General features: G+C 43.8%; 1 protein-coding gene across 1 annotated transcript; it reads right to left on the bottom strand.

Moving 5' to 3' along the window:
* Positions 1–4046: 4046 nt before the first annotated feature.
* Positions 4047–14013, bottom strand: LOC138955554 (uncharacterized). The gene is made up of 6 exons (XM_070327139.1): positions 13890–14013; positions 8504–9638; positions 7778–7918; positions 7113–7292; positions 6504–6683; positions 4047–6211 (listed from the first exon to the last, which is right to left on the bottom strand). The coding sequence occupies exons 2-6, from the start codon at positions 9620–9622 to the stop codon at positions 6176–6178; spliced, it is 1656 nt and encodes a 551-aa protein (XP_070183240.1). The 5' UTR covers positions 9623–9638; positions 13890–14013; the 3' UTR covers positions 4047–6175.
* Between the last annotated feature and the right edge of the window lie 603 nt (positions 14014–14616).

Below are 14616 nucleotides of genomic sequence, written 5' to 3'. Positions count from 1 at the left end.
TTTTTTCAAACGTCTGCTGAAATGCACACACAGGCGGCGTGACCTTGTAATGTTATGCATACACACACACACACACACACACACACACACACACACACACACACACACACACACACACACACACACACACACATCGAAGGGTGGACGTGTCAAACAGGTCAGGTGACTAGTTGTAATCAAACAGGCACTTGCTTTCATATTATTACAATAAAAAGGGTTTTCGAAAGAGCACGCATTTACCCGATGCAGTGAATCACACACTATATACCCCTTCGGGTTGATGTATTTAAAAATGCACAAAGAGAGTCAAGCTGTTACATCACATTGTCATGGCATAGTTATAAAGTTGACTGTATTGGAGTTGACTAAGTTGCGTCCACACACTGCGATAAAACATCTAGCACAGACAACAAGACAGCGCTGAACACAACATGGGACTTCAGGACACACAGACACACACTGCGATAAAACATCAAACACAGACAGCAAGACAGCGCTGAACACAACATGGGACTGACACACAGACACACACTGCGATAAAACATCAAACACAGACAGCAAGACAGCGCTGAACACAACATGGGACTGACACATTGACACACACTGCGATAAAACATCTAGTACAGACAGCAAGACAGCGCTGTACACAACATGGGACTGACACATTGACACACACTGCGATAAAACATCTAGTACAGACAGCAAGACAGCGCTGTACACAACATGGGACTGACACACAGACACACACTGCGATAAAACATCTAGCACAGACAGCGAGACAGCGCTGTACACAACATTGGACTGACACACATACACACTCTGCGATAAAACATCTAGCACAGACAGCAATACAGCGCTGTACACAAAATGGGACTGACACACAGACACACACTGCGATAAAACATCTAGCACAGACAGTGAGACAGCGCTGAACACAACATGGGACTGACACACAGACACACACACTGCGATACACAAGAGGCACACACATTTCAAGACATTCTGACACCGATAATGTTTACCCTTAGTCATGGACTGCAGATAAGTATTCTCCTACACAAGCACATTCTTTAAAGTATGTGGCAAAGTAGGCTTCTGATGTGTTACTACTTTTTGCTAGTCTAGAAAACACAGCCTGTATATATTTAAGACAATGTTCACAGAATCTCACAGCCATGATCGATGCAAGCAAACTGAAAACACATTTCCGGGAAACTACAGAAAGTAGGAACTTTTTCAGTTGTTAGCCCACACCTGGCTTAATTCACACCTCCCAACAAAAGGCTAGACATGCCCAAGAGGATGATGTATTGAAACACACTCTTACCTGCTGTAACGAACACACAACCCCCAACGTTTGATATGTCTGTAGAAATACACTAGCAGCACCAAGACTCGGTCGCAGCGTCACCTCGTAATGTTATAGCGGAGTGTAGGTGTGTCAAACAGGTCACGTGACTAGCTGTCATCAAACAGGCAATTGCTTTCAAACTTACAATAACATTAATAAGGATTTCAAAAGAGCACAAAATTACCTGATCTGACGAAACACGCACCGGCTGATTTCTGTTGAATTGGATATCACTCTATCACCGCAAGTGGAGTATCTCGTGTTAAATGGGTCGCACGAGGTGTATTTGTTGGGTGGTAATGATTGATGTGTTCAAACAAGCCCTTGCTGGGCAAGTTTATTAGACAGCAGGGGCGGATCTGGGTTTTGAAAGGGGGGGGTGCAAAGTTCTTTTCTTTTTTTTTTTGTATCTTATCAGCGAAGGCGCGAAGCGCCGAACCGACGGCGCGAAGCGTCGAGCATGCTAGGGGGGTCCGGGGGCATGCCCCCCCCGGAATTTTTTTTTAAAAAGGAAGCAAAATTATGCAATCTGGTGCAATCTGAGCGTGTAAAGTGCTATTTTCAGGTGATACATTTGTCTTCCTTTTTTTTTTTTTTTTTTTTTGTCCCGCTGGGGGGGGGGGGGGTGCAATTGCACCCATTCCACCCCCCCCCCCAGATCCGCCCCTGGACAGTATGTCCACCCCGGGTATACTGTAAGGCTATATCGAGCGTGCGCCTCCGCATCCGGACACTTTAGCTCAATCAATGATCGTGATGCTGTGTATTGTCTCCAACACGGAGGCAATTTTACTCCGATCCAGGCGTTGCTGGTTTGCGATACCACACTGTTTTGCCTGCTTCATTTTTTTCTGAAATCCAGACTGTTTTATGTGGTGAAATTTCACATATCTACGCGGGACACATCAATAAACATTATGTTCAGCCCAGCAGTCCTTTTATCGACACGGAGGCGCGTAGTATGAGTTTTGTTTATGCTGACTGTTAGCAAATGATAACAGACATGTCGAGAAAAAAGATATCAAGCATGAGCCTTTTTGGCGAATGCTGATATCGTTTGTGAGACATGTCTGTTATCATTTGCTAACAGTCAGCATATTAGAAATAACGGTTTTATTACCGTGTAATTCGACCAAAAGAAATTTCGAAGCGACCCAGCGAATTAGACAGAACAGCCGCAATGGGAACTTGAGCGCTCCTACCTGATTATGCCTGTCAGTCAAAGAATTCTCGTGACCTGGGTCAGCCATTCACACCTGACATGAGGAATATTCACAGGCCAAATGCGTTTGACACACAACAATCTCACAAGATAAACCATGTTGAACATGCGTTTCGGTTGCTTCGCTTTTTCTTGTTGAACAGAGAGCGACAGATTTAGAACCGACTCCAGACGGATAGGAAATGACGTAAAGATACATTTGACCTAAAGCGAGTGACGCAATTTCACTTGATTTTTCCGAACTTAGATACATTTGATTTCAAGTGAGCGGGTCGGCATTGCACACTCAGGGGATGGGCGGTGTCTTGCTGTTTCGTAAAGCACCCACCGACAAAACTCGCTTTTCGGTATTTTGTATATAAAGATTGTTTTATTTGACAGCCTGAACGTTATACCATTTGGAGGGTCACCTAGAATCCGTCCTGATTGGTCAAAAAGCCATATGGGGCACTGAATTGGTAATAAAATCAGATACAAGAGGACGAAAATTTTAAAATATGGACGAGTCTACAGCAAATCGGTTCGTATGCTTGTTTACGTGTATATTTCTCGCTGAAAACCACACATGTACTAGTTACATATCGTATTCATCCAGACAACCATGAATAAAGGCTATAGGTAGTTTACAAATCGGGGGTGCGCTCTTGGTATAGCCGAATATGCGGCGTGATTTCTGCTGCATTATAATGCTGCCGAACACAGCATATGATATCCATTCTAGATTATTTCATTCCGGTACAACTCAGTGCTAGTGGTGCAGCTGTAACAATTGACCCTTTCTTGCGCTGTATTGATTTGCATAACATGACTGCGTTTCAAATGTAATTCAAGTCTTTTGGAGGTAGAGGCGTTGTGACACCCTTCAGTTAGTATCGAGCTGTTCAAGGTTTCAGGAATTAGGCCAAGTGTGTGACACATGTTGACTCTTAGTCACGGGGCTCAGATATGTGACCGATTGTTTCTAACGTCAATTCTTTGTAAATATAGAATGTGTTATTTTGCTTCAAGTTAGATGTAAATTGTTTTGTTTATTTGAATAGTTATTAAATCAGTATTAAGTGTGTGTGTGTGTGTGTGTGTGTGTGTGTGTGTGTGTGTGTGTGTGTGTGTGTGTGCGTGTGTGTGTGTGTGTGTATGACTGTGTGTGTGTGTGTGTGTGTGTGCGTGCGTGCGTGTGTGTTTGCGTGTGTGTGTGTTCGTGTATATAGGCGTGTGTGTGTGTGTGTGTGTGTGTGTGTGTGTGTGTGTTTGACTCTGTGTGTGTGTGTGTGTGTGTGGTGCCAAAGAGAGAGAGAGAGAGAGAGAGAGAGAGAGAGAGAGAGAGAGAGAGAGAGAGAGTATTGCATAATGTTTATATTGAAATCGCACGCACGCACGCACGCACTCACACACACACACAAACACACATACACACACACACACACACACACACAAACAAACACATAGGCCTACACACATGTTTTAACCACTGTGTTAAAAGCACAGAACCATCCAGCTTTTGTAAGTTACAGCACTGAGAGGTATTTTTTATTCAGAAAATGACAACGGTAGAAGTTATTTTTAAATCACAATTGGTTGGTTGTTGCTTCCATTTACCTTTAACTTGTGTGGCTATTTGGATTTTATTAAAATCGGATTTGTTTTGCTGTGCCCACGGTGGTCTAGGTCTTGGTACAATGAAGACGATTAAAAAAAAAACTATCAAAGAGTTTTTACAATTGCTACTTTGAATCTTGAAACAAACAATCTTGATCTCCCTTGAATATCATGCAGAGGAAGGGGGGGGGGGGGGGGGTCGTCTGTCGGAGGACGAATCAAAACATTTCCTATACATCAACACACACTTCATTACTCATTCTACATATACTACAACTCACACTTTGATATCGCGGTTTGCATGTTTCTTGTATGTTCTTCTTTGTGTGTTTTTGGTTGGTGCAAATACCGATTGTTAAAGGCACAGTAAGCCTCCCGCAAACCATCACATATACTGTCAGGCTTTTACACACAGTACAAACTCCCTTTCATTTAAACAATCACCGCTTGAGAACATCCCAGGTGCCCTCCGTAAAGAGCGAGCAATTTTCAAAGAATTTATTTTTGCGTGGTTTATCTTACCCCTGAGCCATCGTAAACCCGTGTGATCCAGTTTCTCTTTTTCACAATGTAGTCGTCAGTTAGTAATTTGAATGCGACTCGCTGTGAGCTTATCTGCAATAGCAAGTTATTATGTACCTCTGACTATGCACGAAACAAACGGCTGTGGTTCACAAGAACTCTCGCGATGGCTTTTGACTGTTCAGAGGAACTGGCGATAGGCATAAACCGCCGTCTGCTACGAGAACCACGACCTTGCGTGACCCTGCTTCCAGGCGTTTCTTTTTTCAAACTTTCAAAACTTCGAATTGTACTGATCTTGTCTTGATGAAAAATAATTCTTTTATGATTTAAGAATGTTTGTGTAACAAGCTGTCAATTTATTATTGAGACTGTGATCATACTCATACTAATCATATTCACTTATTTTCTTATGATGTTTTTGTTTTTTATTATGCATTCTTATTCTTTTGATTGGAAAAGAGTATTGTTACAATGTAGTTTCCATATGGATTAATAAATTTGAGTTGAGTTGAGTTGAGTTGAGTTGAGATTTTAAAAGTTAGGTCTTGCGCCAAAACGCACCACGTCTACTGAAACAATCCGCAAAATTAATTCTTTGACAATTGCTCGCTCTTTACGTAGGGCACCTAGGATGTTCCCGTTTGGTGAGCGTTCACATGGAAGGGTGTTTGTACTGTGTGTAAAAGCCTGACAGTATATGTGATGGTCTAGTGGCTGCTCCGCCTGGCGTCTGGCATTATGGGGTTAGTGCTAGGACTGGTTGGTCCGGTGTCAGAATATTGTGACTGGGTGAGACATGAAGCCTGTGCTGCGACTTCTGTCTTGTGTGTGGCGCACGTTATATGTCAAAGCAGCACCGCCCTGATATTGTCCTTCGTGGTCGGCTGGGCGTTAAGCAAACAAATAAACAAAAACAATCTGTGATGGTTTACGGGAGGCGCACTGTGCCTTTCAACGACATGCACTCTCTCATGACCAAAAATCAATGTTTAACATGGGATAACGAGCACCTACAATGGTCGTGGAGATGAATAATGGTGAACAGGATATCAGCATTTGTGTGGTATACAGCTATTTATATTCACTACATTAATCTACAGCAGACGATGCAGTGACCACAAGGGGAATAACTCAAAGTCTATCATCGGGTAACGATCGCCTGAAATGGCTCTCAAGATACGTAAAGGTAAACACGATTTCCGCACAGATATCTTCAACAACCTTTTAATTAAAACAATTTGCAGCAGAAAATACCTTTACAATCAGGAGCGTTACTCTGAGTTCACAGCGAGGTAACGATCAGTGTCACTATTCATGTCACACGAAGAAAAATATCTCGAGCCAAACGTCTCCCCAACAAGGAGTCCATTTGGCAGCATATTGTGTATTTCAACTTGACTGACACGTTGTCGACAGTAACAGGTGTGAGTTCATGTGGCTCTGAAGTCAGACACTGGGCTGTGGAATTCTGCGTTCCGCTCTCAGCCAAGGTGTGTCGGAGGAGGAAGAATTGACGCCTGCAAAATGTGTAGAATTACTGTGATGAATGTAATGACTACTAAATGGCCGACATTCACTAAGAAAGAGTACAAACACACACAAGCGCACGCACATGCATTACCACGTGCCCGCACACACACACACACACACACATACACACACACACACACACACACACGCGCGCATGCACGCACACGCACACACACACACACACGCGCGCGCGCACGCACGCACGCACGCACGCACGCACGCACATAGGAACAAAATGAGACAGTCAGTCAGACAGAAGAATTGTGGAGAGAGACTCACCTGTTTATATTGGCAATACAGGTCAAAGAAAGCAAAGCAGGGCGTGGGAACAGTGGTGGCGATGACTCCCCGATCACTGCCGTTGACCCACAGGTGGAGCTCTGCCTTGGTCGTCACCATCACTCCCACACGTGTTCCCTCCGGCAGGTTGCGTGTTGCATCGTTCAGGTTGTTGTTGTCCTGTTGACATGATTATGTGGACTTCGTAGGTGTGTGTGTGTGTGTGTGTGTGTGTGTGTGTGTGTGTGTGTGTGTGTGTGTGTGTGTGTGTGTGTGTGTACGGTGTGTGTGTGTGTGTGTGTGTGTGCGTGCGTGCGTACGTGCGTGCGTGTGTCTGTGTGTGTGTGTGTGTGTGTGTTTTCAACGAAATCGTATTCTTGAATGAAAAAGGTTCATGTTAACATTTTCAACTGTTATATTCTAACCATCATAATGTTCTTAAATCAAAACGCACACAACTTCGGACACTTTCACCTTAAGGTGATGGACTTGTAAATTGTTTTTAAATTCTAAAATGTAATATTAAAATTGTTGTTCCCATAAACTCTGATTATATGATGTATAGAAGGTTACACATTAGAGAGCAAAGTTGTGTGAACAAGATCTTACCTTGCGTCCACGGTTGTACACAGCATGACTGATGACAACAGCCTCACTGCCCCATCCATTGTGAGCTGTGTCAGGCAGAGGGAGGTAATCGGCCGGATCAGTCAGCACCACTCCACACGGCAGGTAGCAAGGTAGGTAGAAACACGTTAACTCTACAAGGTTTAGCTTGTCGATTCGGATCTGCACACCATTCTGTTTCTGTGACAACTTTACAGCAGAGTTTGTTTTGTGTATGTACAACTCGATTGTTGATTCAAATGACGACACCAACACACTCTTACACACCCACAAACTGGCTCTCGAGTCAACTTTGACAGACAAGCAGGCCGATAGACCACCACTTTCTCTATTCGTGTCGCCCCCCACCCGTCTCTCTCTCTCTCTCTCTCTCTCTCTCTCTCTCTCTCTCTCTCTCTCTCTCTCTCTCTCTCTCTCTCTCTCTCTCTTTCTCTTTCTCTGCCTCACATACACCTACACACACAAACACACACACACACATATACATACACTTACGGTACACGCACTTGTACACACACACACACAAACACACACACACATACTAACTAGCAACTAGCACGCACGCACGCACGCACACACCCACGCACATACACACACACACACACACATAGACACACACATACACACACACACACACACACACACACCTCATACAACACGTCGGGCACCATGGGCTGGTCAGCAACAACAATACCATTGTACCGACCCCTCACTCTCTCTGCTGTCAGACCGTCGTTGCTCAGTACAATGTTCTCCCCGTGGTTTGTGTGAAAACACCACCCGAGGTTCTGAAACAATGAGATATACAACGCTAACACACAATTTCCACACAACAACCAAGTGGGATTCATCACCATTTACTAACAAACCAATTCATCATGATTATCAAAGTAGAGGTATTGTAACGTATGACTATGCAACAACGCGGGTAGCTAAAGAGAATTTGAAAGTGTATCAGGGGGATCACACAAATGACCTAGTTAACGACTGTGACAAAAACATTATTTGTGTTTATTCCTGAATAATGACACAATTAGTATTTAGAATGCTACGCCACCATGCCAACTATGGGGAAGAACGGGTTATTCGCTGAGAAGTTGACGTATGCATTTTGTCACCGAACATTCTAAATTTTAAAATGTGATCATTATATTTTCTCTTTTTTTTTTTTTACTGCATTGGGAAACTTTGTTTCTTTTACTTTTGTCCTTATAAGTAGACCTTTTTTACAATTTGCAAGGAATTCAATTCTAATTTAATGATTTAAAGTAATCAATATGTGGTATTTGCCTTTATGTACCTGTCAACGGTTCACAGGCTGCAGAGAATCGCCCAAAAAGAAAAAAAATACCTGTGCATAATTATGCTCTCACCTGAACAGGACCGACAGACGCAGGGCTTATCTTCACCTGACCAAGCTCCGACAGTTCCTTCTCAATACGGGACACAGCGGCAGCATCAATGGTCAGCGTAACCATGGACACCGACTTCAAGTCCGCTCGGCGTTGACCACAGGTGTGCAGTATATCCTTCACACGGCCCATCAGAGCACCCGTGACGTCACACATCCCTTTATTGTTTGTCCCTCTGGTGGTGCGATCAGCAACACGTCGGTGTGACGTCAGCCTACCTCGATGATCCAACAACGTGACCTTGATGGCCAATACTGTGTCCTTCACCTTGGCCTTGGCATCAAGCGTCAACTTCTTCAAACGACGTCTGCATTCCTTGACGGAGTTCTCTAGCTTGTCGCAGCTCTTGTCAATCTCAGCAACAGCTTCCTGCATCACTTTCTCCGTGGCCTCCAGGTGGCGCTCCAACGCTGCAACAGCTTCTTCCAGATGCTGCTCTTCCGTCAGCAGTGACGTCACCATCTGACTCAGCTCCTCACGTGACTTGTCTGCCGCTTCCGCCAGTTCCGTCAGTTCTGGGCATGCGCGGTGTTTGGCGCTGGCACACAGGTGGCAAATGGCGGCCCCGTGAGTGGGACAGAAGAGCTCGCAGGGCTTGCTGGTGTGCACGCTGCAGTGGTCAGGCTGACTGGCGGCTAGCTTATCCGCAGTCATGCTGGACAGCTTCTCTATCTTGTGATGACGTATTGCTGAGAATTTAGCGTGAGCCTGACTGCAAGACGTGCACATCATATCGTTACAGTTCAGGCAGATGGACACGGCGACTGACTGACAAACAATACACATATGGTCCTGGCTCAGTACACGTGTACTCTCCACTAGCGCTGCCATGGCGACGTCATCCGGTAAGGCGTTTACCACCTCATCCCACCCCTTCGTCTTGCTTTTCTTTTTGGGGTCCGCGATGGCGCCCCTGCAGAGCGGACAGAGGGCCTCGGGGTTGGAGGCGAGCCAGGAGAGAAGACAGTGGCGACACAGGACGTGAGCACAGGGCAGCAGTTTGGGGTTCTTGAACAGCTCGTGACACACGGAGCATTCTGTGTCACTGTCCGCTGTACTTGTTCCTGCCGCAGTTGCCATGGTTACGAGTGAGTCCCTAAGGAGCAACACAAATACTCAAAGTAAATGCACAGAAAAAAAAGGTCTAACAGTTCAACAAAACAAACGTGGAAGGAGCAGGGCCGGACCCAGGGGGGGGGGGGGGGTTCCAGGGGTTCCGGAACCCCCCCCCCCCTGGAAAAAGCATGTACCTTGCTTTGAGTGTTTTTTTGTTTTGTTTTTTTTAAAACAAATTTTGTGTGTGTCTCTAACAAATTTTATTCAATGTGAAATCCGATGAGAAAAAGGTACCCCCCCCCACAATGCTGCTCTTAACCCTCAAAACAAGGCCCAGAATGCACCAGATTGCACAGATTTTAACCGTTTTTCAAAAATGTTCCGGGGGAGCATGCCCCCGGACCCCCCTAGTTCGCGCGCCTGCTTTGCAGGCGCGCGCTTGTGGCTTCGCCACTTCGCTGATTTGCCCCCCCAAAAAAGGAGGAACCCCCCCCTTACAACTCATTTGGTCCGGCCCTGAAGGAGCAACAATTCCTGACAGAATACAAGCACTCGCTGAGTTAGTTAGTACTAGTACTACACTGCTCCTTCTACTTATTATACTCCTGTTACTGTTGCTGTCGACGATACCACTATTGCTACTTCATCCATTTCATGCAGTTATTGCTGCGGTTTCTGCTGTCACTGCTTTTTTTAAATGAAAATGCTGCTCTTCAGTAGCAGCAACAAGAACAACAGAAACGATGACGACAACAACAGAAATAGCGACAGCAGGGATACAACAACAACAACAACAACACCAACAACAACAACAACACAAACAACAACAGCAAAAACAGCAGCAGCATTTATGGAATACAGACCAGTCATGGTTAGAAAGTTCAGCTTACAGCTGCCAGTAAGACTAAATAAATCTCTCTGAGGCCAGAATGTAGATTTTGTCAAAAACATAAACGAAAAAAAACACACAAAAAAAATAAAAAAACCGATTCTAAGTAAAAACCCAATGCATCTGACGCAAAACCGTGTTCAATTACCCGTCACTGTTTACTTTTTACCAAGATAAACAAAAGGTTTTGTTCAGCATTAGAAAAGGGACACTTGGATCCGAAATGGTGGTCCACAAGACACATACACCAGGGCCTTATAATTTCATTTCGGATTAAAGTGTCCTTTTTCTATAGCTAGCTGGACATGTTACAAGAGCAGTGACATTTGCTGGTATTGCACAACAGCGAAAGCTGCAGGAAGTGTTGTCTGCACACGTCTGTGCATTCTCTGATTGCAACTTCGATATAACAGTTAAGTATTGATGGCTATTATGCTTAAATGCTAGAAATAAGTTCTCCGCTCTCGGAATGGAACACGATGTATCTCAACGTTCACATCTGTGTCTTGGCATGAGAAGTGGAAAACATGAGTTCATGGCACCGATATAAAGCAGTCATCAAATGATGGGCTTAATGTAACTATAGTAGTTCCTGCTACACACAGCTAAGCAAATATAGCAATTAAAAGTCGTTTCACTTCTACTGCTTAATGCATGTGGTTCACATTGTAGTTGTGTGAACAGTACATGAGGTGATTTGTGTATGTATGATTGATTCATTTGTTTGATGTAGGTTGTACTTTTAATTGTTCTATTCTGCATTACCCGCTATTACGAGCTAGTCGTGTGACAGAGAGTTTTCTTGCACACGAGACTGTAGATGTTTCACGACGGCTTTAGCCGGAGTGAAACAGCAGCAGTCGAGTGTGCAAGAAAACTCTCTGTCACACGACTAGTTCGTAATGGCGATTATGTCTCACAGCATAGGCATAGAAAGATATAAATTAGTTTTTGGGGACGAAATAACAAGCACAAAACCAGACTGACAACACAATTGCCTTTTCACACATAATCTACACACGCATGAGCGCAGAAGATAGATCCAATTCGTTTCGTGTCTTTTTCTGGTTGAATGCATTTAACAAAGTATCAACCAACGTTTCTGAATCTTTCAATGAAAAAAATAAACTTTTTTTGAACCAAACAGCACAAACCAACGAAAGCCGCTAAACACACAAACACACGCGCGCACTAACACAGATTGAATGCAAAGCGCGAACGAACACGGATAATTTTTGTAGGTCAGGTTGTGGGAAAGTCCACCCGAAATGTTCCACAGGGGAACTGGTTGTGTTTGGATTGTTCTTTTTCTCACAGTGATGTTGATGTTGTTTACAGTGCAGTTTTGAAAGAATATTTTCCGAATTTGGGGCACACTTTCGTCTTTCGGTTCGTTTATCTTGTCGAAGTAACATTCGAGTGTTTCTAAATCCAAACCTTCCATCACCGCTGGTGCAGATTAGACCTGCCTGACTGTCTGCGTGCGTGTTAGAGCTGAAGACGAAGCCTCAATCGCCAAAGCGTCACCCATCTGTAGGTTCTGAGCATCGGATGTAGCCTACGTTGATACGTGGTAAGATTCGCACGGAACTGTCTATGCAACTTTTCCTAGTCACAGGTGTAAGGTTCGATCTTTTCTTTGCAATTTCGTCCTCTGTGTACGTAGCAAAGCGTTTCACCATTTTCGGTTTTCGTTGCAGACGACGATAGTGAAAGTAGTACCTATTGTTTTGTTTTGACCTTTCGTATTCAGGGTTCTTCATTGAAGCTTGGTAAAGGGACCGTGTCGTGTAAGTGGAAAGTTGACGAAGCTTTTGAAAACAAAAATTAAATGAAGAAGAAAATGTGGCTTTCAGTTATATACAGGAGAACGGGGTTGGTGTTATTATTTTACCGTCAAACACTTAGTACACAGATAAAACGTGATTGACAAAGGCCTGTTGGCACACTATTCAGAATGCACAACTAAATGTAACAACGCTTTGATACCCATTTTTCTACGTTCGTGATCACTTGAAATGAATACTGAAAACATAAGTGTTTAAGGTAGTGACTGAATGTATGTAAAGGTAAAAAATTTCAGAAATAAATGCATAATCAAAATAATTGATTTCGGCATCAAAGCGTGTAACATACAATCTTGCACACGTTTGCTTTAGTAGTGGCAAAGAAGGAATGCGTGTGACATCTATATATGTTCTTTTGTAAAGGGCCTAGAGCCATAGGTTAGGCACTTAAAAATGTCCAGTTATTATTATTATTATTATTATTATTATTATTATAGTTACTGGTATTCAGCAATTGCAAGTAAACCTTTTTTTTGTGCACACAAAAAGGCAGGATAATGCGACCAATGCCTGGCCTAGCTTGTAACTTGAAACTCTACCGGGTGAACTCACTCAAAAGAAGCACTGAACATGCCCTGCAGAAAAACAGGCACACAACGGAACGGATTTACACAAACTGAACAACAACACATTTGTTCTGATGAATAGACGAGAGGAACTAAGATATGAATCAACAACTTCAAAAGTAATGTCGAAACGAACATGAACAGCGGTACGGTCGGATCGAACACACCTCACATACACTTACATTTCATGAATGGAAGCCGCATTGTTAAACAGGGAAGTAAATTCTGCATGCAAACAGGAGAAGCATAATTATTTTCTGTGACTTGTGTTGCACAAAGACTGCGTGAAGCACTTGATAAACACACTGACACACACTGCGATAAAACATCTTAGACATAGCTGCCAACCTTCTGAAGTCAAAATCCAGGAACCAGGGGGTCCAGGGGGACCGTTTAGTCTTGAATATGAGCAGGGAGAAGTTGTACAATTCGGGAGATTCCCGGAAAATCCAGGAGGGTTGGCAGCTATGCATCTAACACAGACAGCAAGACAGCGCTATACACAACATGGGATTGACACACTGACACACACTGCGATAAAACATCCAGCACAGACAGCAAGACAGCGCTATACACAACATGGGATTGACACACAGACACACACTGCGATAAAACATCCAGCACAGACAGCAAGGCAGCGCTGTACACAACATGGGATTGACACACTGACACACACTGCGATTAAATCAGAGGCACACACATAAGACACCTGTATTACTAGTATGCACTACGAATTTCTACTCTTCTGCACAAGCCAGTCATTAAAACTCTTTGGCCAAAACATAATTCGTTACTGCGTTTTGCATCGCATACTTGTTCCACATACAAAAGTTGTTCACAGCTATGATCGATGCAAGCAAACTGAAAACACATTTCCCGGAAACAGAAAGTAGGAACTTGCTCAGTTGTTATCCCACATCTTCATTCACACGTCCCAGCAGAAAGTTAGGGGTGTCTAAGAAGCTGATGTTAGCAAAACACACACTTACCTGCTGTGATGAACAGTACACAGCCTCCACAGTTTGATATGTTTTGTTTGTTGAAATACACACGTAGCACCAATACAGTGTAGCAGTGTGACCTGGTTATGTTATGGCGTCAACACAGTGGCGTGTAGGCGTGTGAAACAGCTAGCTAGGTCACGTGACTAGCTGTAATAGAACAGGCGCTCGCTTTGAAACTTATAATAACAAGGAATTTTAAAATAGCTGATATAATCAATCGCATAAACGAGACACGAGTTAGCTCCCCATGTTGGTTAGTATGGTCTGCGTTGGTCTTTTTCGACCATAGCTCCAAACATGCACGAAAAGTTAACTTGTTGTCACAACTTGTCATAACTTATTGCAAACTGTATCCATTACAGCATCTACCTGTGTACGTGTGGTGATACCAAAGGCATTTTAGAACTGCAAAACACAAGATTTGTTGAACATTAATTAGCAAAATGGGCAAGTTTTAGAGGCGTTTACGCATTTTCGGCAAAACGCTGCCGATTACGCGAAATGGACGACAGCGGTGGCGATTAGGCAATTCCGTGAATTCGGCACGACATATGCACGTCTTGGAGGCAGTGGCGTCGTGACAAAGAAGGAAAAGACACCACAGCCCCCCACCCCCCCCCCCCCCCCCCCCCCCCACTTCAGTTAGTATCGAGCTATTCATTGTTACAATAAATACATCATACATGTGATACACGGTGACTCACGGGTCCAA

Source organism: Littorina saxatilis, unplaced genomic scaffold, assembly GCF_037325665.1.
Source record: "Littorina saxatilis isolate snail1 unplaced genomic scaffold, US_GU_Lsax_2.0 scaffold_1085, whole genome shotgun sequence".
NCBI lineage: Eukaryota > Metazoa > Mollusca > Gastropoda > Littorinimorpha > Littorinidae > Littorina > Littorina saxatilis.
The sequence above is the reverse complement of the archived record's forward strand: the minus strand, read 5'-3'. Positions and strand labels throughout refer to the sequence as shown.